At 43.8% G+C, this 27368-nt stretch overlaps 1 protein-coding gene across 2 annotated transcripts in view; it reads right to left on the bottom strand.

Moving 5' to 3' along the window:
* Positions 1-14877, bottom strand: part of OSM (oncostatin M) — a 42489-nt gene extending 27612 nt beyond the window's left edge. Inside the window, exons 1-2 of one of the 2 annotated variants that reach the window (XM_085633868.1) lie at positions 14709-14877; positions 3542-3690 (exon numbers count right to left, since the gene is read on the bottom strand). In XM_085633868.1, the coding sequence (XP_085489994.1) occupies positions 3542-3690; positions 14709-14745 (186 nt within the window). In that variant the 5' untranslated portion in view covers positions 14746-14877. The remainder of the gene's footprint in view (positions 1-3541; positions 3691-14708) is intronic. The other variant, XM_085633867.1, reaches the window with a different exon arrangement.
* Positions 14878-27368: the final 12491 nt, after the last annotated feature.

Below are 27368 nucleotides of genomic sequence, written 5' to 3'. Positions count from 1 at the left end.
GTTCCCCCCCCACCCCATAACGAACACGAGCAGAAGCCTTTGCATAAAGTTCTCTAACGTATGTGAGTAAGTTCAGGGGGACCCCCATGTCAGCCAATATTACCCATAATTTGGAATGGGAGACACAGTCAAACACGGCTGTCAAGTCCACGTAAACCATATATAGGTCACCCTTTTTAATGTGGACATATTTGTCGATCAAAAGAGAGAGATTAAGGGCCTGCTCGGTTGTGCCCATGCCCTGACGAAACCCATATTGTAAATCAGAGATGACCCTACCTTCGACAGCCCAATCTTGTAGTTGTTCAAGAATGACTCTCCCTGCCATCTTGCCCAAGGAGTCTAACAAGGATATTGGGCGATAGCAGGATACAGAGTCCCGATCACCCTTTTTGAAGATTGGGACTAGTATAGATTTTGACCAGGATGGTAGTAAACCCATCTTACAGGTAGCGTTCAGAACTCTGGTTAAAATAGGGGTCCACAAGGCCATTTGATCTTTAAATAGATCGATAGGGACTCCGTCTGGGCCAGGTGCTTTCCCATTTTTGCTTGCGTTCAGGGCCGAAGTGATTTGTTCCAAAGAGAAATGAAGGTCAATAGGGTAGATTAGAGATGATTCTTCTAATGTTTTAGAGTTCAGGTTGTGTGAATGCAACGCTTCAGGTAACTCTTTATCTACCGAAAAAATATTAGAAAAGTGCCGGACCCATTCCTTTTCCTCAATGGCTACATCTAGTTTAGCATGATGTGTGTTATCAAAAAAAGGAGACTTTACTATTTGCCAAAAAGCTGTCATATTTTTTTGGGAGCAAGATTCGTGTAATTGTTCCCAAAGCTGAGTTTTTAGTTCTTTTTTCCTGGTTTTTAGGGTTTGGTTATAGACTTTCCTGAGAATTACTATCTCTTGTGGGGACCTTGTTGTTTTTCTCAGTGCCGATTTTAAGTTGGAATATGCGGATGTGCAATCATGATTGAACCAGCCTTTTTGTTTATTTGAGGCGTGTGCTCTTTTTACCCACAATGCTTCATTGATTGCCACAACAATCAGTTCGAAGCTTGTAATTACCTCCGAATTGCTAGAATGTGGATTAAGACAGGTCATGATGGGTGAGTTAGCGTTTGTAATCACTTGTTTAGTCAACTCCATGGGCACTACATTTCCCCATTTGAGGGCATAACCATTTAATCTAGAAAGTGCTAGGTTATTTTGTGAAAGGATGGTTCCCATACCTCTCTTTGGCCTATGAGCCAGGGGGAGGGAAATGCTAAGGGGATAGTGGTCACTTAGCAAGACTAGGTGTCTAATAAAGGCAACGTCTTCAGTCCTCTCCGCGTTTGAAACCAAGATGTAATCTATGGTTGTTGAACAACCTCTCGCAAAAAAAGTAGGAGCCAAGGTTTGATTCTTTTTGGTCCTAGAATTTGCCTGAACCAAATCTAGATCGAATAAAATTTCGTTTAAGTAGTTGCCCAGAGTTGAGTGTTTAAAATGGGAAATGGAATTGTCAAATTCGTCCACTATGCCGCATATGTTCCCGTTTGGGGTATGATGGCATGGACCTAAGTTAAAATCCCCCCCCCAAACAATCACCGCGTCACTTGTTTTTTTTGTTATTCTAGTTTTTAAAGTAGTCCGTATCTGAGATACCACAGAGATTGTTTCGGGCTCTGGGAGGTTGTTATAAAAATTCACTATAATAAATCTGTCCCCATCATATAAGGTCAATTCAAGAATCTGGGCGTGTAAATCGAGACTCATGGGGACTATTTTCTTTATGTTTAGGAGGTTAGAGATGTAAATTGATAAACCTCCTTTCGCTCTACCTGAGGCAGAGGGTTGAGCAGAAGAGAAAAAGGTTTTATAGCCTACCATGTGTATTGGTTCAACAGTCCAGGTCTCCTGGAGTGCCAGAATGTCGAATGTAGGGGCAAAATTAATCCATATATCGTTATTAACCTTAGAACGTTGACCTGCTACGTTCCAATACAGGAACGTTATATGGGGACTTATCTCATCTCCTTGACCTGTTTTAGAAATAAAAGTATGAGAGTTTTTAGAATTATATTCTGTATTTGGAGTGGGATTAATTTTTTCCACGGATGCGTGGTTAAATGAAAAATCCGTGGATACTAAGGGAGTCTGGACGTGAGTTGAAATGGCATCCTGGGGCATAGGTATATCAGGATTAAAGATTGTATTTTCCTCCACGATACTGGGGGAAACCTTTTGTAATCTATTAGTGTTAGTGATTTCTGCCCCATGTGACTTCAGTCAGTCCACTCCTTCCAGGTCTATGAATTCAGCATATCGATTGTGGAAGGGTAAAGTGTGGTCGCCCTGATTTGGGCGAGGAGGGTGAAAACAATGGTTCTGGGATTGGTGAGGAAATCTTGAGTGATCTAATGTTTGATGAAATGAAGTGACACAAGGATTTTTCTGTAAATGAAATGATGGAATGTGCTGATTATAGTTCTCTATGAGGGGCCTATTTGAGTTTGTCCTATATTGGTAATAAGAGTTAGAATAACCTCCTAGGTCTAATAAGGAGGGCCTTGGGCAGTAATCTGGATATTGTAAGGTATGCATATCTCGATTGCTTTGTTGGTTATAGGGGGGCCTGAAATAGGGATCCTGGCGCTGGAACAAGGGGCTAGTGCACCTATCCAAGCTTTGGGTTAGATGACTTATGTTGTTTTTAACCGGAAAATGTGCTCTAGGATAGAAATAGGTCAGGTCGTGTACCTTTATTAAATTGTAATCATTGAAAGAGGAGTAAGTTAAGATATGTTTTACAGCTCTTTTGTCTCTAAAATTAATTGTTATGATGTCACCCTTGATATCTTTTCTCCTACTTCCTAGCCAAGAGAGACGCCTAACAAGAAGGATTTCCCCATTGATCTCTGGAGGTAGAGGGCATTTTTGGCCAAGCCAAAATATAACTTTATTTTTTAGTTGGGAGTGGCCTTCACTTTTCCCATCCTCTAAGGGAGGGACTCCAGTTAGGACCACTACCAGAGGAACAGCTTCCGGAGGAAGGTCAACATTACAGTGTGGTTGAATAGGTGACCTTGTCAAATCTTGATGGTCGGTATTTATTTCTGTGGGTTGCTTCAATTTTTGTGGGGATTTGAGTTTCGAAGCCACCTCCGGCTCCAAGTCTTTGAGGGGTCCATCACTACGTGTCTTTCGAGAAGGCAACGTATGCTGGATGTTTAGTTTTGGCGGGCTAATCACTCTAGTAGTTGGACCCTCTTGGTCAGTGTTGGATGTTGGCGATGGGCTCATTGAAGGGACTAATTGAGGCTTAACTATGTCCTTGGTTCCCTTTTTAATCTCCTCAAAATCTTCTTGGTTTTAATTCACAGCAAATAAAAACAAGACTGTTATTGGTGCAAAGAAAGGGTATTTTTGGCTTTGAATTACTGTAATCTGAAAACATTCAGACAGGCAGGCAGGCAGCCCTACTCTCTGCACATGCAGAGATGCAAAGCTCATGCAGTTGTGTCGTGAGTGAAAGATGAAGAGCTATGTACTTACATAGAATTTGAAGACCTCATTGGCCTCTTGATCCATGAATTCAGCTTTGTCTTTACCGTGATTTAAGATCTGCCACTTGTGCCTCTGCCAGGGGATACAGTTAGTTGTCACTAGGATGATAGACAGCATGCAAACCCTACAAAAAAGACCTGGAGAAAATATGAACAGATCAGACTCATGAACAAGAACAGATATAATTCTCACTTGAGCACGCTTTTATAGGCTGATCCATTCTGCGTACTTTCACCGCGTCGGTTCTGGAGGACCTGTGTTACTATCTTTATTACTGTTAGATTTAATTAAATGATTTGTCGAAATTCATATAATTTGACTGTGAATTTTTCAGGATAGAGAGTCTAGGCTTGTGACTTGCCCCACAGGGAACCAATGTTCGTTTTCACAAGCTCAGCACTGTTTGCTGCATGTCACAATGCATGCGCTACATTCATCAAGCTTCCTATCCTGGACTATGCACTGGCGTAAAAGACCCTGGAGTGAAAGGGCTGCATGCATTGTAAACTCGCAGAAATGGTTCTGTATCCTAGAACTGCACAGTACCTTGTAGGCCTAGGTCTGAACGGAATTTTGGAGTTATAGGACAAACACTACATCTAGGGGCCATGGCCCAGGCATGAATCCTGGAATTTGAAATTCTAGACTCCCAGGATCAGCACTGACTGCTTGAGTCATAGGACTTGTACCAAACAGTGAAGCTTTCCATGGATCCACAGGGCCTTAACTCTCCTGGAGCCGCATGCACTGTTCTCCATCTAGGAGTCAAGGAGACTAGCTGTATTTTGGAGTAATTTAATCTCATTGGACCATAGGTCCTAATTACAAGTGGGCCAGATAATGGTGATCAATGCACAAACACCTGTTTGCTCATGGATCACAATTAAAGGTGGTTTGAATATTACCAAGCATTAAAGTCTGCACTCCAGTCTCCCCATTAAAATTCAGCAGATCAAACCTGCCAAAGGGACCAAGGTTATCCTGTTATGCCCCACTTTTCGGACACAACTTGTGAAAAGCGGAATTTATCGAACCCGATAAATTCCGAGCCCCGGGGTTTCGGATTTGATCAGGTGTGATAGTTACTGTATATCCCTATGTGGTACTCATAGTTAGACCCTAAAGAACATGAGGTCAGGACCGCATTGCAAGGAACTGCAAGGTATGCAGGGGTAAAATGATCTGCGCTGCATTCTAAGATCACAAGAGCTGTGCTGCATCCAGAAATCAAAGGACACAGGACACACAGTGTATTGTGGAGTTTCATGCTTTGCACAGTATTCTGGATACAATGCACCAAACTCAGATGTCACAACTGTGCTCTGTATCCTGCATCCACAGCACGTTCAATACATCTTGGAGGTACAAATAGACCAGTAGTGCATTCTGGAGCCGGAGAAGTATTCTTGTCCATCATCATGGAATACAGTGCTTGTCCTGGTGTCCTGGTGCTGAACAAAATCTATTGTACCTTGAAGCCATAACACTTACGCTATATCCTGGGGAGCATCCTGGAGTAAGTGAATGTGCACTGCATCCCGGACCCTGGTATCAAAGGCCATGCACTTTATCTTGAAGTCACAGAACCTGGACTATGTTATGGGTTCAAAGAACCTGCACTGCATTTGGAGTGCACATGACTTACACTGCGTCCTGCGACACTGACTTTCACTGCAACTGAGGCTCACGGGCCTGAACTGGACTGGCAATCTCTGCAATGTATATCTGATCAAACAGAGTGAATGTGCATTCGACTTACATGGCCAGCAATGCATTCTACAGTTAAGGGAACAACTCCACTGCATCGTGAGCCTGTAAGGCATTACTGGGCCACCTATTGTGTCTTCTGAAGTTAAAGTTTTTCTAGTTCATTCAGGAAGGTAGGAAGTCAATAACATGCACTAAATCTAAATTAGGAGAGTCACACTTTCTCCACTGCATCTTGGGATTGAGTAGACTTGTACTGCAATATGGAGTTGCAGAACCTGTACTGTACTCTTCTGCCACAAGACCAGAGCCTGTATTATGGGTCAAATGGCCTCAACTGTATCCTAGAACTACATAACTTATACTGCACCTTGGGATAAGCCAACTGGAACAACGTCATTGGTTCAGAGGCCCTGTATTGCATCATGACTTGGGTATTATTGGAAGCAAGCCAAGCAGAATGTGGCCAGGGAAGAGGTTATTCGGTGGGTGGTAGGATTAGCTAAAAACATAGATTATTATGAGATGCCCAAGGAAATGTCCTGTCCCTTTGACATCCCTTCACAGGACTAGTGAGATCTGAAGGAGGTTAAGATGTTGTATTTATCGGCTAACCAGATTGGCATGAGAGGTGTCCTAAATTTGTAATCACTGAGTGTTGGTCCTAGAATTTGCAACGATGGACACTTTAATCATAATTAGTCCTCTGGAATGGATGTATGATGCAACAATGCATGCTTTTACCATGCATGCCTTTACCACGCAATGCCTTAACCACGCATTGCCTTACCACGCAGGTCAGTCCCATGCATATGCCTTAACCTTACATGCCTTTGCAGCAAAAAGTATATATCAGGTAAGTGAAACCCTATATATATCAAGGCTCGGACGAGCTTAAATGCGTAATGGCGACGAAAGAGGAATAAAATAATCTGATAGCACGCACTTGGGTCTGTGTCCGTACTTGGATGTATCCTGTTTGCAGCAGAAAAGCAACTAATATATATATATATATATGTATATATAGATTTTGGGAGTTTAAAGAGATGTATATATATATATATATATATATATATATATATATATATATATATATATATATATATATATATATATATATATATATATATATATATATATATATATATATATCAACGAGAAAAGCACCAGACTTGGGAGGCCACGCACCTTGTTTACTACTTTATTCCTGCCAGGCAGCATTGCACATCAAATGCAGACGTACACAGTTCATTTTCAGTGAGTATTTCCTTACGCGTTTCGGGCGTCACAGCGCCCTTGTTCACAGGACTCTGGCAAATGTAGGAGGCAGAATACCGTTGCTCTAAAAACCAGTTTGTAAGTCTCGCCCACTGGGCGTGGTTGCACATTGCATTCTGGTATTTTGAGTTCGTCATATCAGGAAAGTCCTTCTATCACAACGGCTGCTCTTCCACATGCAAATAATTCAAATACCTTGGTAGGTCTTGTAGGTTCCGCAGTTGAGGCAAGGCAGTCGTAATCCCATTTTGGCAGAAACCGGCAAGGCTCCATACTGCGCTGTTAGGTAACGCGCTGGACACCGCTTTATGCGCAGGGGGGCTTCCCGCGACCCTGGGGGGCCGCAATTAACATCAACGAGAAAAGCACCAGACTTGGGAGGCCACGCACCTTGTTTACTACTTTATTCCTGCCAGGCAGCATTGCACATCAAATGCAGACGTACACAGTTCATTTTCAGTGAGTATTTCCTTACGCGTTTCGGGCGTCACAGCGCCCTTGTTCACAGGACTCTGGCAAATGTAGGAGGCAGAATACCGTTGCTCTAAAAACCAGTTTGTAAGTCTCGCCCACTGGGCGTGGTTGCACATTGCATTCTGGTATTTTGAGTTCGTCATATCAGGAAAGTCCTTCTATCACAACGGCTGCTCTTCCACATGCAAATAATTCAAATACCTTGGTAGGTCTTGTAGGTTCCGCAGTTGAGGCAAGGCAGTCGTAATCCCATTTTGGCAGAAACCGGCAAGGCTCCATACTGCGCTGTTAGGTAACGCGCTGGACACCGCTTTATGCGCAGGGGGGCTTCCCGCGACCCTGGGGGGCCGCAATTAACATCAACGAGAAAAGCACCAGACTTGGGAGGCCACGCACCTTGTTTACTACTTTATTCCTGCCAGGCAGCATTGCACATCAAATGCAGACGTACACAGTTCATTTTCAGTGAGTATTTCCTTACGCGTTTCGGGCGTCACAGCGCCCTTGTTCACAGGACTCTGGCAAATGTAGGAGGCAGAATACCGTTGCTCTAAAAACCAGTTTGTAAGTCTCGACCACTGGGCGTGGTTGCACATTGCATTCTGGTATTTTGAGTTCGTCATATCAGGAAAGTCCTTCTATCACAACGGCTGCTCTTCCACATGCAAATAATTCAAATACCTTGGTAGGTCTTGTAGGTTCCGCAGTTGAGGCAAGGCAGTCGTAATCCCATTTTGGCAGAAACCGGCAAGGCTCCATACTGCGCTGTTAGGTAACGCGCTGGACACCGCTTTATGCGCAGGGGGGCTTCCCGCGACCCTGGGGGGCCGCAATTAACATCAACGAGAAAAGCACCAGACTTGGGAGGCCACGCACCTTGTTTACTACTTTATTCCTGCCAGGCAGCATTGCACATCAAATGCAGACGTACACAGTTCATTTTCAGTGAGTATTTCCTTACGCGTTTCGGGCGTCACAGCGCCCTTGTTCACAGGACTCTGGCAAATGTAGGAGGCAGAATACCGTTGCTCTAAAAACCAGTTTGTAAGTCTCGCCCACTGGGCGTGGTTGCACATTGCATTCTGGTATTTTGAGTTCGTCATATCAGGAAAGTCCTTCTATCACAACGGCTGCTCTTCCACATGCAAATAATTCAAATACCTTGGTAGGTCTTGTAGGTTCCGCAGTTGAGGCAAGGCAGGCGTAATCCCATTTTGGCAGAAACCGGCAAGGCTCCATACTGCGCTGTTAGGTAACGCGCTGGACACCGCTTTATGCGCAGGGGGGCTTCCCGCGACCCTGGGGGGCCGCAATTAACATCAACGAGAAAAGCACCAGACTTGGGAGGCCACGCACCTTGTTTACTACTTTATTCCTGCCAGGCAGCATTGCACATCAAATGCAGACGTACACAGTTCATTTTCAGTGAGTATTTCCTTACGCGTTTCGGGCGTCACAGCGCCCTTGTTCACAGGACTCTGGCAAATGTAGGAGGCAGAATACCGTTGCTCTAAAAACCAGTTTGTAAGTCTCGCCCACTGGGCGTGGTTGCTCAGTGCATTCAGGTATTTTGAGTTCGTCATATCAGGAAAGTCCTTCTATCACAACGGCTGCTCTTCCACATGCAAATAATTCAAATACCTTGGTAGGTCTTGTAGGTTCCGCAGTTGAGGCAAGGCAGTCGTAATCCCATTTTGGCAGAAACCGGCAAGGCTCCATACTGCGCTGTTAGGTAACGCGCTGGACACCGCTTTATGCGCAGGGGGGCTTCCCGCGACCCTGGGGGGCCGCAATTAACATCAACGAGAAAAGCACCAGACTTGGGAGGCCACGCACCTTGTTTACTACTTTATTCCTGCCAGGCAGCATTGCACATCAAATGCAGACGTACACAGTTCATTTTCAGTGAGTATTTCCTTACGCGTTTCGGGCGTCACAGCGCCCTTGTTCACAGGACTCTGGCAAATGTAGGAGGCAGAATACCGTTGCTCTAAAAACCAGTTTGTAAGTCTCGCCCACTGGGCGTGGTTGCACATTGCATTCTGGTATTTTGAGTTCGTCATATCAGGAAAGTCCTTCTATCACAACGGCTGCTCTTCCACATGCAAATAATTCAAATACCTTGGTAGGTCTTGTAGGTTCCGCAGTTGAGGCAAGGCAGTCGTAATCCCATTTTGGCAGAAACCGGCAAGGCTCCATACTGCGCTGTTAGGTAACGCGCTGGACACCGCTTTATGCGCAGGGGGGCTTCCCGCGACCCTGGGGGGCCGCAATTAACATCAACGAGAAAAGCACCAGACTTGGGAGGCCACGCACCTTGTTTACTACTTTATTCCTGCCAGGCAGCATTGCACATCAAATGCAGACGTACACAGTTCATTTTCAGTGAGTATTTCCTTACGCGTTTCGGGCGTCACAGCGCCCTTGTTCACAGGACTCTGGCAAATGTAGGAGGCAGAATACCGTTGCTCTAAAAACCAGTTTGTAAGTCTCGCCCACTGGGCGTGGTTGCACATTGCATTCTGGTATTTTGAGTTCGTCATATCAGGAAAGTCCTTCTATCACAACGGCTGCTCTTCCACATGCAAATAATTCAAATACCTTGGTAGGTCTTGTAGGTTCCGCAGTTGAGGCAAGGCAGTCGTAATCCCATTTTGGCAGAAACCGGCAAGGCTCCATACTGCGCTGTTAGGTAACGCGCTGGACACCGCTTTATGCGCAGGGGGGCTTCCCGCGACCCTGGGGGGCCGCAATTAACATCAACGAGAAAAGCACCAGACTTGGGAGGCCACGCACCTTGTTTACTACTTTATTCCTGCCAGGCAGCATTGCACATCAAATGCAGACGTACACAGTTCATTTTCAGTGAGTATTTCCTTAAGCGTTTCGGGCGTCACAGCGCCCTTGTTCACAGGACTCTGGCAAATGTAGGAGGCAGAATACCGTTGCTCTAAAAACCAGTTTGTAAGTCTCGCCCACTGGGCGTGGTTGCACATTGCATTCTGGTATTTTGAGTTCGTCATATCAGGAAAGTCCTTCTATCACAACGGCTGCTCTTCCACATGCAAATAATTCAAATACCTTGGTAGGTCTTGTAGGTTCCGCAGTTGAGGCAAGGCAGTCGTAATCCCATTTTGGCAGAAACCGGCAAGGCTCCATACTGCGCTGTTAGGTAACGCGCTGGACACCGCTTTATGCGCAGGGGGGCTTCCCGCGACCCTGGGGGGGCCGCAATTAACATCAACGAGAAAAGCACCAGACTTGGGAGGCCACGCACCTTGTTTACTACTTTATTCCTGCCAGGCAGCATTGCACATCAAATGCAGACGTACACAGTTCATTTTCAGTGAGTATTTCCTTACGCGTTTCGGGCGTCACAGCGCCCTTGTTCACAGGACTCTGGCAAATGTAGGAGGCAGAATACCGTTGCTCTAAAAACCAGTTTGTAAGTCTCGCCCACTGGGCGTGGTTGCACATTGCATTCTGGTATTTTGAGTTCGTCATATCAGGAAAGTCCTTCTATCACAACGGCTGCTCTTCCACATGCAAATAATTCAAATACCTTGGTAGGTCTTGTAGGTTCCGCAGTTGAGGCAAGGCAGTCGTAATCCCATTTTGGCAGAAACCGGCAAGGCTCCATACTGCGCTGTTAGGTAACGCGCTGGACACCGCTTTATGCGCAGGGGGGCTTCCCGCGACCCTGGGGGGCCGCAATTAACATCAACGAGAAAAGCACCAGACTTGGGAGGCCACGCACCTTGTTTACTACTTTATTCCTGCCAGGCAGCATTGCACATCAAATGCAGACGTACTGCAAAAATGGGATAGAAGGACTTTCCTGATATGACGAACTCAAAATACCAGAATGCAATGTGCAACCACGCCCAGTGGGCGAGACTTACAAACTGGTTTTTAGAGCAACGGTATTCTGCCTCCTACATTTGCCAGAGTCCTGTGAACAAGGGCGCTGTGACGCCCGAAACGCGTAAGGAAATACTCACTGAAAATGAACTGTGTACGTCTGCATTTGATGTGCAATGCTGCCTGGCAGGAATAAAGTAGTAAACAAGGTGCGTGGCCTCCCAAGTCTGGTGCTTTTCTCGTTGATATATATATATATATATATATATATAACAGCACTGTCAGCACAGATCGTGTGCTGAAGAAAGAGAGCACACTGGCATATCCTTTTTGCAAAGTGCTTTTTAATCCGGACCCCTTGACCCCCCGACAGACGCGTTTCGCCTCGCGGCCTTGTAAACAAAAAAATATATATATATCAGTGCCGGTTTAAAGAAAATAAAATAATCAGCACTTAAATCTGGGTCCGTACCGTCTTTTACGCAGCGCCTGGGAAGTGGAGTACTGCGACGGATTGCTTGTGCATATATATATATATATATATATATATATATATATATATATATATATATAATCTACTGGCGGTCGCCAGTAGATAGTTATAGTTAGGATCGTGTTTCCATAGGAAATCCGCAACATTCTATTTGGAATAACTTTGGCGCCGATTGACGAATCCTCGCGAAATGTTCAAAATAGGTGGGGCGCCCCGCTCCGCTCCTTCCCTGAAAGGCTCGGGGGGATTCGTCAAGCGGAGGCTGAGAAAAAGGGGGGGTCCCAAAACGCGTTTTCCCCATGCATTTTTCCATAGGACCTTTAGTCCAAGCTACAGCCCGAACGGCTGAACAGAATTACTTGAAATTTGGCAGAGAGGTAGTCCTCAGGTCAGGGATGTGCCTTTTGCAGGTCTGGTGTAAATCTGTTCAGTATTTCCTGAGAAAATAGCATTTAAAAGCATATATATATCTATAGGCGCGCTCCGTGCGCGTACGGTAAAACTTACCGTACGCGCACGCTGCCGTGCGCGAGCGCGATTCTGATTGGTTGTTAGATCTTAGTAAACATTCGAATCAGTCGAAACCAGGAAGTGTCGGCCGCCATTTTGTCTCTCGCAGTCTGAGGGGGTGAAAAACAAAGGTGGAGAACGTGAAAAGGGGGCAGGGTGGACAGTTCCTGACCCCCTAGCCTTTGTCAGGGGGTCCTAGAAGGACCCCCAAGGGCCAAAATTTCCTTTAATTTTTTTGCGAAAAATCGCGGAGTACGCGTAGTGTGCGCGTACGGTAGAAACGGAAACATTCCGCGAACTGCGTAACGTGGCCGCGCGGTGCGCGAAGCGACCCGTGCGCCCACAGCGCGCGCACGGTGCGCGAAGTGCACCGTGCGCGTACGGTAAGCGCACGGTGAAAAACCTTTAAAAAAATACATAACTTAGCATTTAAAAAACCGTACAAATTCACTGAAAAAACTATAGGTTTCACACACGTTATAGTTAGGAATTAGCATTTAAAAAACCTTGCAAATTCACTTAAAAAACCATAGGTTTCACACATGTTATAGTTAGCTGGACATTTCACTCGTGAAAAACCATTGAAATTCCCCCGTTATAGTTAGTGCAGGCAACTATAACTCACGCGACCGCAATCCTCTGCTGATGACGTCAGATATTACATCACTGATGACATATGTGTCTATCTGAAAAAAAAATATTTGTAATATATGTATAGCTAAAAATTAATGGAAGAAGACATGAGTAAATAAGTGTCTAAATACAGTGATGTAATATCTGACGTCATCAGCAGAGGATTGCGGTCGCGTGTGTTATAGTTGCCTGCACTAACTATAACGAGGGAATTTCAATGGTTTTTCACGAGTGAAATGTCCAGCTAACTATAACATGTGTGAAACCTATGGTTTTTTAAGTGAATATATATATATATATTCCAAACAGCCATCCAACTCCAAAGAGTAATTGGCACGTACTCATGATCGGTATGAATAGGGCTAATTTATTATGTTCAGGTCTCCCACGACCCCGCAATGGCAGAGAGACGCGTTTCACCTGCGCAGCAGGCTTTATTAATCTAGTTTGGTGCCGTAAATTCAAAACTATATATACCCCTCCCCTCTAGTGCAGACACTGATAAACATCGAAAACAGACTACATGGGTTAATTCCTGGCTGGAAAAAAAAATTCCTAGCATGTTAAATAGGTAAAGTGCATAATGCAACAAGTCAAAAAATATGAAAGCAGCATAATGCAAAGCCACACTATTTCTAAATAAAAGATGTTGTCAGTGCGTTTTCAGACTGGGAAAGGGGGATATAAAAATAATAACATTCCTAAGGGAATTAATAATTAATACTAATACGGCATCAAAGCTCTTAAAAATATGCAGCCCACCCAATATATCTTCAAAATTAAACAAACTTTAAAAGACGTGCTCATTATTGCATTCATGAAAGTCGGAAACACACATATTGCCACATTATTAAAATGAACACATTTCCCTAGATAACAGAAATGGTGAATATAGCGATATACTAATATGATTACTTTTTAAATAAGCCATCTGGAACACATTAAAGAGACAAAGGTCTTGTAACAAGTTCACGGGGCTAAGCTTGCACCAACTGAGTGCACTTGCGACCTGAATGTCAGCCTCCGGACAGTCTCTACTGGCTAGTAGAACTATAAGATCCAGAAACCCCTTCGACTGATTGTCAATCAAAATCCGTACAGGAATTGTTACATCAGTTCCAAGTGTGGAAAAAAATTCATCGGTAACCTGCTTAAACCCTATAAAATTGTTTCATTGAAAGGTCGCAACCTTGATGTCTGAATGATAATGTTGACAATAGTTTTCCAAACCTCCTGTGCAAAAAGCACGCTGATGTGTTAAAGTCAAGGGCACACATGAGAGGTCGGGGAAGACCGATGAGAATAAACTTCGGTACGCCACACCAACCTCACCGCTTAGCTGTCAGCATCCACGGTGCCCAGTCACCAGAGTGCCACGGTATCTTGGGTAAGGCATTTCTTGACACAGAATACAGACATGTGAGCTGGCAGTTGGGAAAACCGCCCCGCTATAGATATATATATATACACACCTATATATTTACCTACTGGCGGTTGGTTATAGCTAGGACCATGTTTCCATAGCAAAAGTGTTTTTGACGTGCCTATATCTTTGGCCCTGTTTGATGAATCTTTACAAAATATTTCCCTAAAAGTGCCCTGATGAATCTTGTTGTACTTGGAAAGTTTGGGGGAAATACATCAAGTGGCTGCGGAGAAAGAAGGGGTCTCAACGGAGTGGGAGAAGCCAATGGAGCCACTAGGAGTAGTGATTTGTGTGGCCTGAAATGTGACTCATTTAGCTACGTGAAATGAAAGACAGTCTGCTAAGTTCATTATATCACAGTGTTTATGTGAGTAGGGAAATACAGAGTGAGTCGCTTCATGTGTGATGAAAACATGAACCTTCTGTGCTTTGCGAGGTTTTCTTCTGGAAACTAGATTTCCTGCAGTTCTACCATTTCCCCCAAAGTAAAGCCTTTAGACAAGAAACAAAGCGTTCATATTAACAGCGCATGAATCCTTGGTTCTTCAGGTCTGCCTGTCTCCACGATCTATTTCTAGGTAAAATGAATCAGTCAGACACTAACCTTTGGTCACATGCTCCACAGAACCAGACAGGTCGCCAGTGCAAACAACCCTTTAATCTGAACTCCTGGAGAGCTGCTGACACCTTCCAGTGCTCAAGAACAACACATCAACCCAGACTGAGCTACCCCCAAAAGATTGTCAATTGATAGATTAAAGATATAACCGTACCTCGAAGAGTCCAGAATCTTTTGGAGTTGCCAAACATGCTAAAAGCACAGCGGTTCCTGCGTCCTGTGAGGTTGCCACGGCTGCTCTCGCCTTTCTGACCAGAAATGAGGAACCTTGCCTTTATGCTGCACCGATGAGTCAATGCTCAACGCAGACACTAGGCCAGCCCTCCTGGAAAATTAGTATTAACCGACTGATACCAATCAAAATAGAAGTGCCGCTTTGTGGCCACACAAAAAGGAAATGACATCAGTTGGCTTATTCTTCGAACTAGTTCCTAGAGGGTTGTCTGCATGCAATAGAGGGCCGCTCGAGCAGTTCCTTCTACAGGATGGGGCAATGACCTGACACAGGGTTGGGCCATAGTGCCATGTGCGGTGACCCAACCACCTCTGACTTATCTGAACCAGTTTACAGAAGTGATGACATTACGCTGCCTTAAAATGAAACTGAAGCCGCCACATTTTCTTTAGCAGCCTGGACCCATCCAGATCTGTCCTTCTGTCTTCTTTACCCTACTGGATGGAGATGCAGGAGTGAAGTTAGTCTTTGTAGAGGATGGGATTGCTGTTCAATATTCATGTATAGAAAACAATGCACAAGTGCGTGTTGGGTGGAATATTTAAATCAGTAATCCAGATGGATTACTGAATTCGCTTGTGTAGCACTTTTCAGCATGAGCGAAGATGTATTAAATAATCTAGGGCCAGATGTGAGATGGTTTTTTCTGCTAGCAGCATTTTCTGACGCACCAAACCCTATTTGCAATTGGGTAACTTATTACCAAATCACAAATAGGGTTTGTGATTTGGTGTTAGGAAGGGGCGTGTTTAGGGTGTCACTTCCTAATACCGAATCGCAGCGGCATGTTAGAATGTTTTACAACCAAAATACGGTCGCAAAACATTTGCATTTTACCACCAACTTCAAGTTGGGTGGTAACACTTTGCAAATGGTTAGGGGTCCCCAAGGGACCCCTCCTCCTTTGTGGTTGGTAGTACAAACATTTTGCCAGAGCAAGCTACCTACTCTTAAAAAATAAAAAGACAACTTTTCATTTTTACTTTTGTAATGCAGCACATTTTCCTGTAGCAAAAATTGGTTGGATTACAAAAAAATATGTTTTTTTTATATAAAAAGCAATCACAGACATGGTGGTCTGCTGACCCCAGCAGGCCAACATCGCTGTGATTGTAGCCATTCTCAATGGGTCGCAAATTGCGACCAGCCTTATCAATATTAATGACGCAGGTCTATTTGCGACCCATCGGGAATCACAGAGAGTATCTGAGACACTGTTGTACATAGCTGTTTGCGATTTCATAATTGCAATTAGGAAATCTCAAACTGACTTTTTGGCACATCTGGCCCATGGAGCAGTAGGAAGCACGGACACAGTAAAAAATGTGTAACATTGCTTGTAATGACGCTGCACTATGCGCAGGACCACAAATCTATTCTTGTCTGTCGGAGTATTGATGAAACAAATATTGTGTGGACCGAATATCGTATCAGAAGTATCGAGGATTAAAATATCGACAAGGTAAGTGCAATGAGATAAGTATAGATTTACTATTCTACACTCAACATCTACGTAGCTTAAAGATATATATATCAACATATATGTGGTTAAGTACAGTAAATCTTTGCTACCTATGGAAACTTACCTTCACCATATTTTTGTCCTCGATATTCTTGACATTATATTTCGTCTACATGATATTTTTGATCCGATAATGTGTCCAAACACCAAATCTATATGTTAATTACTTCTAAGTATTGTGTGTTTACATTTTTCAAATTCTGTAAATAAAATATTTTAGTATAAACCAACACAGAGGTTCTCTTTTGTGGCTTAGGTTACCCACACGCAATGCATGGAAGCTACTTCTAAAAAAGTGCTCAGCCTCGCGCCGCAAGTATCTTGACCCGGGATATATTTCCTGCACCTGACAGACTGTCAGTTGTCTTGATGAACGTTGTTTGACAGCCCACTGAAGTGGGAAATAAAGACACTCCTTCACCTACTTTAATCATTGTCTGCACCACTTTCACCGTATCAAAAGTGCTGACGAGGACTTTCCCTTTAAACAACTTCTGAGAATTTATTGCCATGTGACTTACTTTTCAGCCTCATCTGCTGGACTCTATAACAACACCCACACCATGCCAGAACTCCTGTCCTGTGATCCCTCACATGACAGAGTCAGTTCTCTGCTTGTGCAACTTGTAACCTTCTTTGCCTCATCCTGCTTAAGAGGCCACGCCTTTCTTTGCCCCCAGATTTGACATCTAAGCCTGTCCCACTGCAGGCGCTGCTCTGCATTGCAGACTGTGCCATGTATCACCTTGCCCCCTGCTTTGTGATCTGGAATTGTCAATTGATGAGGTCCATTGTGTACATCCATATGGACCCACCTCCACCTTAGGTAAAACATGTTATCTCTTTATAACATGATTAATTCAACTAGTGCACTCAAAGCAGCGTTCCAATTATTATTATTTTTTTACCAAGTAGAAGTGATTTAGATAGTACACATGTTGGTACTCTGTCGGGCTGCCTCCTTTATGTGAATAGAACACAGCCTTAAATCTTCACTTGTCTCTAAGTACTCAAGCACAGCAAACACAAGGAGATGATGGCCGGAGCGCTGAAACTTTTCAGACACTCACCCCAGTCACAGATCTGAGTTGAATCCATCATCATTCTTTAGCTCACTTCGCCACCTCAGTTCAGACCCAGCCATATGCAAATCAGTCTCATGGGAACGGTCCAGCCCGAACTGCCAATCCAGGTCTTCCCTGAACCGGAAACAAGCATCCTGGGACCGGTTTCTGGGTACTCAAGCAGCACAATGAAAATTACTCTGCCTTACCTCAACAAAATGCCTGCTTTGCCTCCAGAGTATATCATTTCTGTTTTGCATCAGCCGTTTTTTATTGCTGCATGTCTCTGTGATAGCTACGCATCTGCTACTCAGGCTAAAGGTGGACCCACTCTTCATTTATTGCTTGGTCTCTGTGAGCTACAGTAAATGCGGCACTGAGTCTTCTACAGTAAATTGTCTCTGCTTCCCTATTTCTTGCCTATGTTTTCCTGTTCTACCTGTTCTTTATCCCTCCAGCATGCAGGGAAAATTAAACGCTATACTGCTGATTCTTGTCAACCATGGAGAGCCTTACAAAACATGGAAAGTATTCATGATTTAGAGTTTGGCAGTCAAAGTTAAATCAATCGGTATGGGACAGTATTTTACTTGGACCAAACCAAGGGTTCTCCCTTGGCCAAATTTAGAGTTGTGCACCAGACCTGAGGACAATATTGGAAGGTTGAGAATAGTACATCTAACCCTTCCAAAGTCCAACACTTTCCCTACTGTTGCATACGTCGGGGTAGGAATAGTAAACCTAACACCTCAAAGTTGAACACTTTCCCTACAGTTGCTTACATTAGAGTAGGAATAGTAAATCTAAACCCTCAAAGTTTAAAACTTTCCATACTGTTACTTAGGTTGAAGTGGAAACAGTAAATGTGACCCCTCCTAAGTCCAATACTTTCCTTACTGTTTTTGAGGTTGGAATGAGAGTAGTGGATTCAACCCTTTCATTGTCCCACAATTTCCCCTCTGTTGTTTATGTTGGAATAGGAATAGTAAATCTTACCATTCCAAAGTCCAACACTTTCCCTGCTGTTGGTGCGGTTGGGATGGGAGCAGGGCCGGACTGGCCGTAGCGGGCACCGGGCAATCCCCCGGTGCGCCGCACGGGTGGGGGACGGTTTTGGGCCCCTGGGGGCCGTTTTTGTTATAGGGCCGTTTTTGCAGCATAGCTGCAAAATCGTCCATGTAACAAAGTCGGCACAAAACCGGCCCTGGCAAAGAGCTCCCCTTCCCCCCGGGAGCCAGCCGAGCACTTTGCCAGGGCCGGTTGTGGTTCCCAGTACGGCCATGGATGGGAGTAGTGCATTCTACCCTCCAAGTCAAATGTTTTTCATTTTTTTATGTTGTTTAAATATATTTTTCGTCTTTCGTCTTTATTTAAATGATAGTTTAATGTAAATTATTTTTGTAGTATTTTTTAATTAGCTTTTTATGATGTTATTGTATAAATGTTTTTAAAGTTTTGATATTTGGTATGTGTCATTCTAATTATTGTTTTTAATATTTGTTATTATTTATCTTCAAATAATAATTTTAAAAATTATGTTTATTATTTTTGCAATGATTTTAGGGTATGTATTTTTATGTTTTATATTATAAGTATATATTTTTGAGTTATATATTTTAAAGGTAATATGTTGTATAATAGTTAAAATCAGATATACTTATCCATTTTTGATGATCTTGTGCTCTTCTATATTTTTCATCACTATTTTTTACTTTACATACAACATATGTAAAGTCGCTATTTGATGCAATCAATATTATTTTGGCACTAATATCTTTGTCAGTGATATTTCTTCATACAACGGAGTACATCTTGTGCAGCAAGGGTAGACTTCCTTTTTTGAGGTCTCCCATTGACACTGACAATAACCAAGACTTGTCTGATGATAACAAAGGTTTAATTGCCACAGTTAACATGTTAGGTAGCAGTATTAACAGTAGTGTTAGTCTGTTACACAAAGAGGGGTTTAGCGGCAAACAAAATGATGCTATAATAAAAACTGTCTTGTAGGCTATTGTTAGTGTGTGGTCCGATGAAAAAAGCTTAACTGGAAATGGACATACCTTCTGGAAGGTAAAGAAAGAAATGTTTGGTGAGAAAGGAGCTATACTAGGAGATACAAAATGAGTGCCCCCCTCTTCTGGTCAGCAGCAAAATCAACATTTCCCATAGAGATTGGGCACTACATTTACGAAGCCCAGATTTTGCAAAATGAAGCAGTGTAGAGAGTGCAATAACAGCAAAACAGTACAAATACAGAATTTCTGCGATGATGCATGTTGAAGTCCGTGAATTACCCTGTTCCAAGCTGATCATTTACCATTTGGGCCCCTATTATGTCCTATCATAACATTTATTCTCGAATGGGGCAGAGGACACATTTTGTAGTTGAACCAGACACCCAAGGTGTCATTGACTTTTAGACAGATTTTTTTTTCCAAGGAGTGTTTCCTATCAGAAACTGGTGTTGACAATGCCTTTCAATTCAGCTCTAATAATATGCTACTTTTCCTAAAAGAGCTTGGGATCTATTATAAAAGAACTTCATTCTATCAGACTCCCCAGTCCAAAGGTCTGGTAGAACGTGTCAATAGATGTAATGTTAATGCACCCAATGAGTGGTGACATGCAATAAATATATCATTTATTCAGATAACTTCTTTGGTCCTACCGAAACTTACCCCATTTAGCAACTGGGTATTCTCTCTTTCTCTTACCCAATGACCTGTCAGCTAACAGAGATATGCCCTATTGTATGAAAGAATGGTTAGTCAGAAAAATAGACTTTAATAAAATGCTACAAAAAGCATAAAAAATAAAGTCAACCAATCTAATGGCAGATATTAGTTCAATTTAATAAAAATCAACTTCAAAACACAAATTCAAGGCCAATCATGGAGTTAATGTGAAACACCCATGAGATGTACAGATTGAAGTTTCAGCCTACTGAAGTGGTTGAAGAGAACAGTGCTCTCAAAGTTGAAATGAAAAAGAAATTTATATAGCGCAAACAATTACCCGGAGGTGTCAAGGCGCTAGCTCGTCGAGTAACTATGCCGTAAAGCCTAGTTAGGAATTCAGAGATTAAACAGCCACTATAAGTAAGCTAAAGTTGACACTAAATGATGGAATGTTAGCAAATTTGCCAGTGATCATTTAATTGTATTGCATGATTGCTTGAAACTGAGACCTTTGCCCAAAATTTTGATACCTTGAGGCATATAAATCTGTTGTTTCCAACATGACATTTTTCGAAGGAGCATTAGAGGAAGTAAAGACCTAGCTTGGGTGAAAGATTTTGTCCAATGGCCTCTTATTTACCTCTTCCTAGCTCTGTTCATCTCTGGTTTATCTATTACCTTTATCATATGGCAATGACTGACTCTTGTTTTCCTGATTTTAAAGATTGAGAATTTCAGCGATTTAAATGTTGCACCTTTGAGGCGCGGGAAAATTTCTAGAAAGGTGCTCTCATGGATAGAATTCTCTTTTCTGTGCCATGCCTCAATGAGCCTTTTCTTTTCAGATGAGTGATGCAATTGTTCTTTTTCGCAGTATCATACTTTTTATACAAGCTACAAAGGATGAAGGACTGAGATGATATACTGTGGCATAAACCTGTGATATGCAAGAAGTACTTTCTTAAACCCACAGAACCATCTTCCAAGCTTATTGTACATAACTAAAAATCACTCATTGAATGCAGGTTTGCCACATATTGTATTTAAACACCCTTCGTCCATCAGTCCTTTAGTGTATTTGAACATCAAAACACAGACTCCATAGAATGGTGTAAAAGGTAGTAAAGAAAGGTCATAAGAACACAAAAGGATAATATGAAAATTAGAAAGAAATAGGCAAAAAAAAGAAAAGTAAAAAACAATTAAACAATTTAAAAAAATCTTAATAAAATGTAAAAATGTTGACAAATAAGGCTGATGCAACCTTCACAGTAACAGTGACGTGAAACCCCAAAAGAGATAAGCGAGCTAAAATCAAGGAAAGAATCAACAGCATCAACCCTTTATCTTCACAGTGAACCTTTGGTTCAGACGCTAGAAAATGCCTCTTATGTCCTCATTGACTATGTGGCTTACACCGAAATGACTTTAGATGAGGTTATATATGGAGAACAATCTTCAAGGATGAAGTTATTCTTTGTTCAAAATTATTTTCCCAAATATCTTTGGATGTCACCCCATCAGAATAGCACATGATTCTTTGTTTTTTGCCATTCCTGTTCATCTTTGTAGTATTTCAAGCCAACATTTTTTTTTTTTTAAATCATTTTTTTATTAAGTAAACAGGCTAACAAAATCTCATACAATGCATTACATTTATACATAATTAACCATTTCAATACATTGGTGTCCAAAGCATGTCTCAAAGCCAGCGCCACATTTAAATCACATCCCAGTTTCGTCAGGATATCACCTCTTTTACCATAGCTGCGACAGACAGTCTGTACTCGGAACTGCCTCTATGTTGAAGGTACATCTATGTCCCCTGGTTCATCCCCGGGTATGGTTCCTTCTAGGTTTCTGTACGTCGCCCAGGGGGACCATATTTTATCACATTTTTCTTGCATCCCCTGCTATCATATATCACTTTTTCCACTTGGTAGCACCAATCAAGGTCTACCTCCCATTCGGCTACAGTGGGGGATACGCAGGAACCCCATTTGTGTGCTATGTTTCGTTTGGCCACCCCGGCTGCAAGGGCAAGCCAAATTCTTGTGTGCCTAGGCCAGTCTTCCTCACTCTCAATCATCAGTAGGAGACTCTTGGCCTCCACCGGTACCTCTACTCTCATTACTCTGGACATTATTGCCGCCACTCCTTGCCAATATCGCGCGATCACTGGGCAGTCCCAAAGTATATGGAAGAATGACCCCTATGCCTGGCACCTCCTTACGCAGTACGCTGATTGTACCTTGCCCCATTTGTGCAAAAGTGTATGAGGATAGTACAAGCGATGTAGGATTCTGAGTTGTATCAGCCTAAATCTAGTCCTGATCGCTATTTCTCCTGTAACGCATCAGTCCACACTTCGTCCTCTAGAGTACCCACATCGGCCTTACACGCTGTCCGCAGGAGTATCACGGTGTCCGGCGCATTGTGAATTAGTTTTTTGTATATCGTCGAGGTCGCCTTGTCCGGTATGGGGTCTGCCAATAAGCGATACTCCAGGGGTGAATGGTCCGGGATAGCCTCTCCTTCCTTAATGTGTCGATGAAGTGCATGTGTAAGCCGCATATGGGGAAGTGCCTGGGCAGGCATAAGCCTAAATTCGGTTTGTAAATCCTCAAATAATAGTGACGCTGTACTCCATAATTTATTTTTTATTTTTTAGCAAACTGCAAAGGAATACTTGAGATATTGTTACGGTAACATTCATGTCATTGTTTTCATATAGGACACTTTAATGCATCTCAATACATTGATCAGCCACCAGGAATAGGCGCCCCTCGGATGCCCCTTGGCTGAAATCCCTGAAGGTAGAGTGTAGAGGGCAGGAACGGCTTTGGAGAACTGAGTACAATATGGGCCATAAGCTAGCCTACAATCAGGCCTTGCACATATACAAGCAGGCCATTTGGAAAGCTAAGCAGGACTACTTCTCCCGGAAGATCTCCGAGGCTGGGAATTCCTCTAAAGAACTTTTTAAAACGGTGGCCTTTCTGGCAAATCCGCAGCAGACCGACCAGTTCAGCCCAGATCAGGCCTTTTGCGACCAGCTAGCTACCTTTTTTCACACTAAGGTGACCACTATTTATTATGATTTACTAAATGCACCGGGATCCCCTACCTTGGATTCTCAGCAGGAACCGCCCATATGTAGGCTGACTACCATTGATCCCTTAACCAGCAGGGAGGTTTCGACACTGCTAGGCTCTATAAAATCTGGTGCTGCCTCCGACCCATGTCCCCCTCATATCATCCATCTGGTGGCGGACAGGATAGTGCCAAGTCTCACGATCCTAATTAATCAGGTTCTAGCAGCAGGTACCTATCCAGTCACCTGGAAGTCCGCATGTGTCAAACCCCTTCTCAAAGAGGCCTCTCTGGACCCCTCTGAACATAAAAACTATCGTCCTATTTCTGGCCTTCCTTTGATGGCTAAAGTCACTGAGAAGGCCATTAACCAAATTTTGATGGGGTATCTGGATAAGAACGACCTGCTGGACAGGTCCCAGCACGGCTTCCGGCCCAGGCACTCCACAGAATCTGCCCTTATAACGGCAGCCGAGGGGATTCGGGCAACAGTAGATGAAGGGGGGCGAGCTATTCTCGTCCTCCTGGATCTGTCTGCTGCGTTCGACACCGTGAATCATGCGGTACTGATTCAACGTCTTAGGGAGGTTGGGATTGCGGGCCAAGCCTTGGCCTTACTTTCTTCCTTTCTGGACAATAGAAGGTAATGCCTAAATTGGGCCGGGCTACAATCAACAAATTTTGCTTTGCCTTGCGGCGTCCCTCAAGGTTCGGCTCTTTCCCCGACCCTCTTTAACATTTATGTCCGACCTCTGGCTAGCTTGGTCAGGAAACATGGCTTCATGCTGGTTTCCTATGCGGACGACTCACAACTTGTGATATCCGCCGCTGAGCATCCTGATCAAATAGCGGCCAAATTCCACGCCTGTCTTCCCGATGTGATGAAGTGGATGCATTTGAGCTTCTTAAAAATCAATACCGAAAAGACAGAAGTGATGGAGTTTGGGAAAGGTCCCTAAGTCTGGAATTCCCTCTGGTGGCCACCGGCGGCTGGGCAATGTCCCTCCCCGGTCACTAAAGTGAGGAATTTGGGGGTGATCTTTGACCAAAAGCTGAACATGTCAGCTCAGGTCAACAGCCTAACGTCTTCCTGCTTCTTTCTGGTTAAAACTCTGCGGAAGATCTTTCCATACATACCTTCGGCGTTACAAAAGACGGTGATGGCCGCACTTTTCATGTCCAGACTGGACTATTGTAACGCCATGTTTCTGCGAACGATGGGACTGACAGGTTCCTACCTTACATCCCGCCTCGTGCCCTGCGGTCTGCCAATCATGGCCTTATCTGCATCTCCAGATTCAAACTAGCTAGATGGGGTGGCCGCTCCTTTGCCATTTGTGCAGCCAGACTATGGAACCAATTGCCTGTGGAGATGCGACTCCAAGCCAGCTATCCCCTCTTCAGAAAAATGCTCAAACATCGCCTTTTTCAGGTCCAACTACAATTCACGCTCCTGCGAATCACACACACCATAGCACCAAGACACCTTCTGGTATTCGAGCGCTCTATAAGCCTTTTTTATACTTATACTTATTATAAAGTATAACCCATAGCTGAAGGATTATGACATGATGTTGGCTAAGTTGGGAGCAATGTTTGAAAAGATTTACATTTCCCTGTTGGCTGTTGTAGGATTACACACTTTACATAAAGGTACATACAATAATTTTGGTGGCCTATTTTGCAAATTTACAACTGTCCTCAGTATCAATTTGATCCTATCACCCTTTACTTGATTTGGTGATTCATGTAAGCCAACAACAGAATGGATAATATTGTAAATAACATCCACAGTACAGAAAATCTTTGACACCACTCTACTGAAAACGCAAAGAATTAGTGCTGGGTCTAAATTTTGAAGAAGCTGTGCAAAGGAAGGCACAGAGAGCCCTCATCTACTTCGAAAGAGCCAGAGACAGAAAGGAAACATGTCTATTGTGGTCTAATGGGGCATTTTGTATGCAAATGTCCAAACTTGTCAGGAAACGCCATTGCTCGCTATTAGAAAGCAGACGAGGATCAGGCATAATTATGGAGACAAGGTCTGCTGCCTCTTATTCTCTTTATTTGATTCACAAACATCTGTAGCTCTTTTGACCAACATAGTCAGAGGCTTTCCAGAATGTCATGGACAATTTATTTGCCACATTGTCCTGCACGGTACTTTAAAAAATAGCAGAAAGCTGAACACATACAGCTGTAGGTGGTACTGCACTCACTTACGTAGATATAGGTGATAAAACGCAACCATTTGTCCTGGTCAGAGATTGTGGTAATTTGGAAACCACAGTGCTTGTCTGTGGATGATGGAATAATGTTCCTAGACCCCGGGATAGCGCAGCTAGTTTACCCAGAATAATCCCAATGGACCGTGAGAGAGGGAAATAATGGCTTAATAGCTTGTATGAAGTTGGTGAGCACAATCTGAGTAGATAGTTCTGAGCTATGGAAGGCTCTGTCTGGCACATGTAACCCATAGTGAACTCAGACAAAATGTACAGGGGATAGCAACAGTATTGGGGAGGTGAACAGTGGTTTCTAAACTAGGACTGGTAGTAAGTGATGTTTACAGATCACAAGTTGAAAGGATGCAGTTCTGGAGTCAAAATACACATGATCACTCATAGATGTTTAGTGGCACAATCAGCTCGAAAAAGCCGTGTTTCCCAACTCTCCTGGCGTACGGTTGAAGCACAGAGTGCATCCACAAGGACAGTGCATTGCAACACTGCTTGTGGAATTGTTATAGTCAAGATATCTGTTGAGCAGCTTAATGTTTTTGGAAAGAATAATCAGGGTCTCAAAGGTTCTCAAAGAGAGTTTGGGGCAAAAAATTGTGATTTCTCTAATTCCATGTGTTGGGCCCGAGAGAAAGTTTTCCAGCTTTTTAGATATTTAAGGTCATGCTTATAGATACTTGGTTGTGATTAGACACAAGTATGAACCAAGGCTTAGTGAGTGGCTCAGCTGCTCTTGCAGGTGTGACTAAAATACTTTGGCCCAATCTAATGTATCAGTGGCTTTTAATGTTTTGACCTACTTGGACTCCCATTGAATCTCTGCTGGATGCCTGGATTTTGGCTTAAGCGATTTCTATGATTTGAATCTCAACACAATACACAAAAACACAATACACACAAATACAGAAAAGTATACATCAATAAATACACAAATTATGAAACATTGTGTTCGAGGCATATGAGCTGCAGATTACACACTTGTGCATAGATCGCCATCTGGTGTTGGGCCCGGATGTTTGCAGTTTGTTTTTCCTCTTGGAAAGTCTTTGGAAGTCACGAGTTCGGTGACTCCTCCCTTGGATCGTATTGCGCATGGGCTTCGGCTCCATCCTCAGATTGTTTTTTTCCGCCATCGGGCTCGGATGTAATCTTCGTGCTCCGGTTCCGAACAGCTTCCAGTTCGACGATCGACGCGCAATCCTCACCCCAATTCGCGGTATTGTTTTCGATCGCGATCTCCCCACTCGACGTGCCTCTCATCGGCAAGACCTTCGGTTCCAGTCGTCGACGGCGGCCTTAGGGCCTACCCAAGCTCCAGTCCTGGCTAATGGAAAGGACTCCATTTAAAAAGTGTCCTCGATGTGGGTCGAAATTCCCCCACACATATCGCCACGAGGTGTGCAACCTCTGTCTTTCCCCTGAACACGAGGCTTGAGACTGTCCGGTGTGTAAATCCTTCCGGTCCAAGAAAACGATTCGGGACCGAAGAGCCAGAAGAACCATGGCACACTCTTCGACGGCAATCCCGGACGACATCTTCGGGGAAGGCGTCGACGCTCCAGAAGAACACCACACCGAAGAGGGACTCGTCAGCGCCTCCGAAGCCGACGATTCAGATGTGGAAGACATCACTCCGGCACAGAGGGTCGTGAGTACTACTCTACCCCCCCCCCCCCACACCCTCGCCGGCACCGAAAAAGGCTTCGGTCACGCCTTCGCCTTTGGGCCTAAGCAAGACCAAAGACACTGCTTCCCACACCGCACCTTCGGGGCCGGTAAAGAAGCCAATTAAGCCTTCAGGCGGCTCGGGCTCGAGCCAACCCACCGTCGGAGCCGATAAACACCCTTCGACACTGAAAAAGAAACCGGCCTCCATCTCGACACCGAGCCCCACACCGAAACACTCGGGTCGAGACCCAGCTCCTCGGCACCGACCCCATCCTCGGTACCGACAAAAGTCCACAAGACCACCGGCACCG

This window comes from Triturus cristatus, chromosome 11 (assembly GCF_964204655.1).
Source record: "Triturus cristatus chromosome 11, aTriCri1.1, whole genome shotgun sequence".
NCBI lineage: Eukaryota > Metazoa > Chordata > Amphibia > Caudata > Salamandridae > Triturus > Triturus cristatus.
This window is presented reverse-complemented; position numbering and strand designations above follow the sequence as displayed.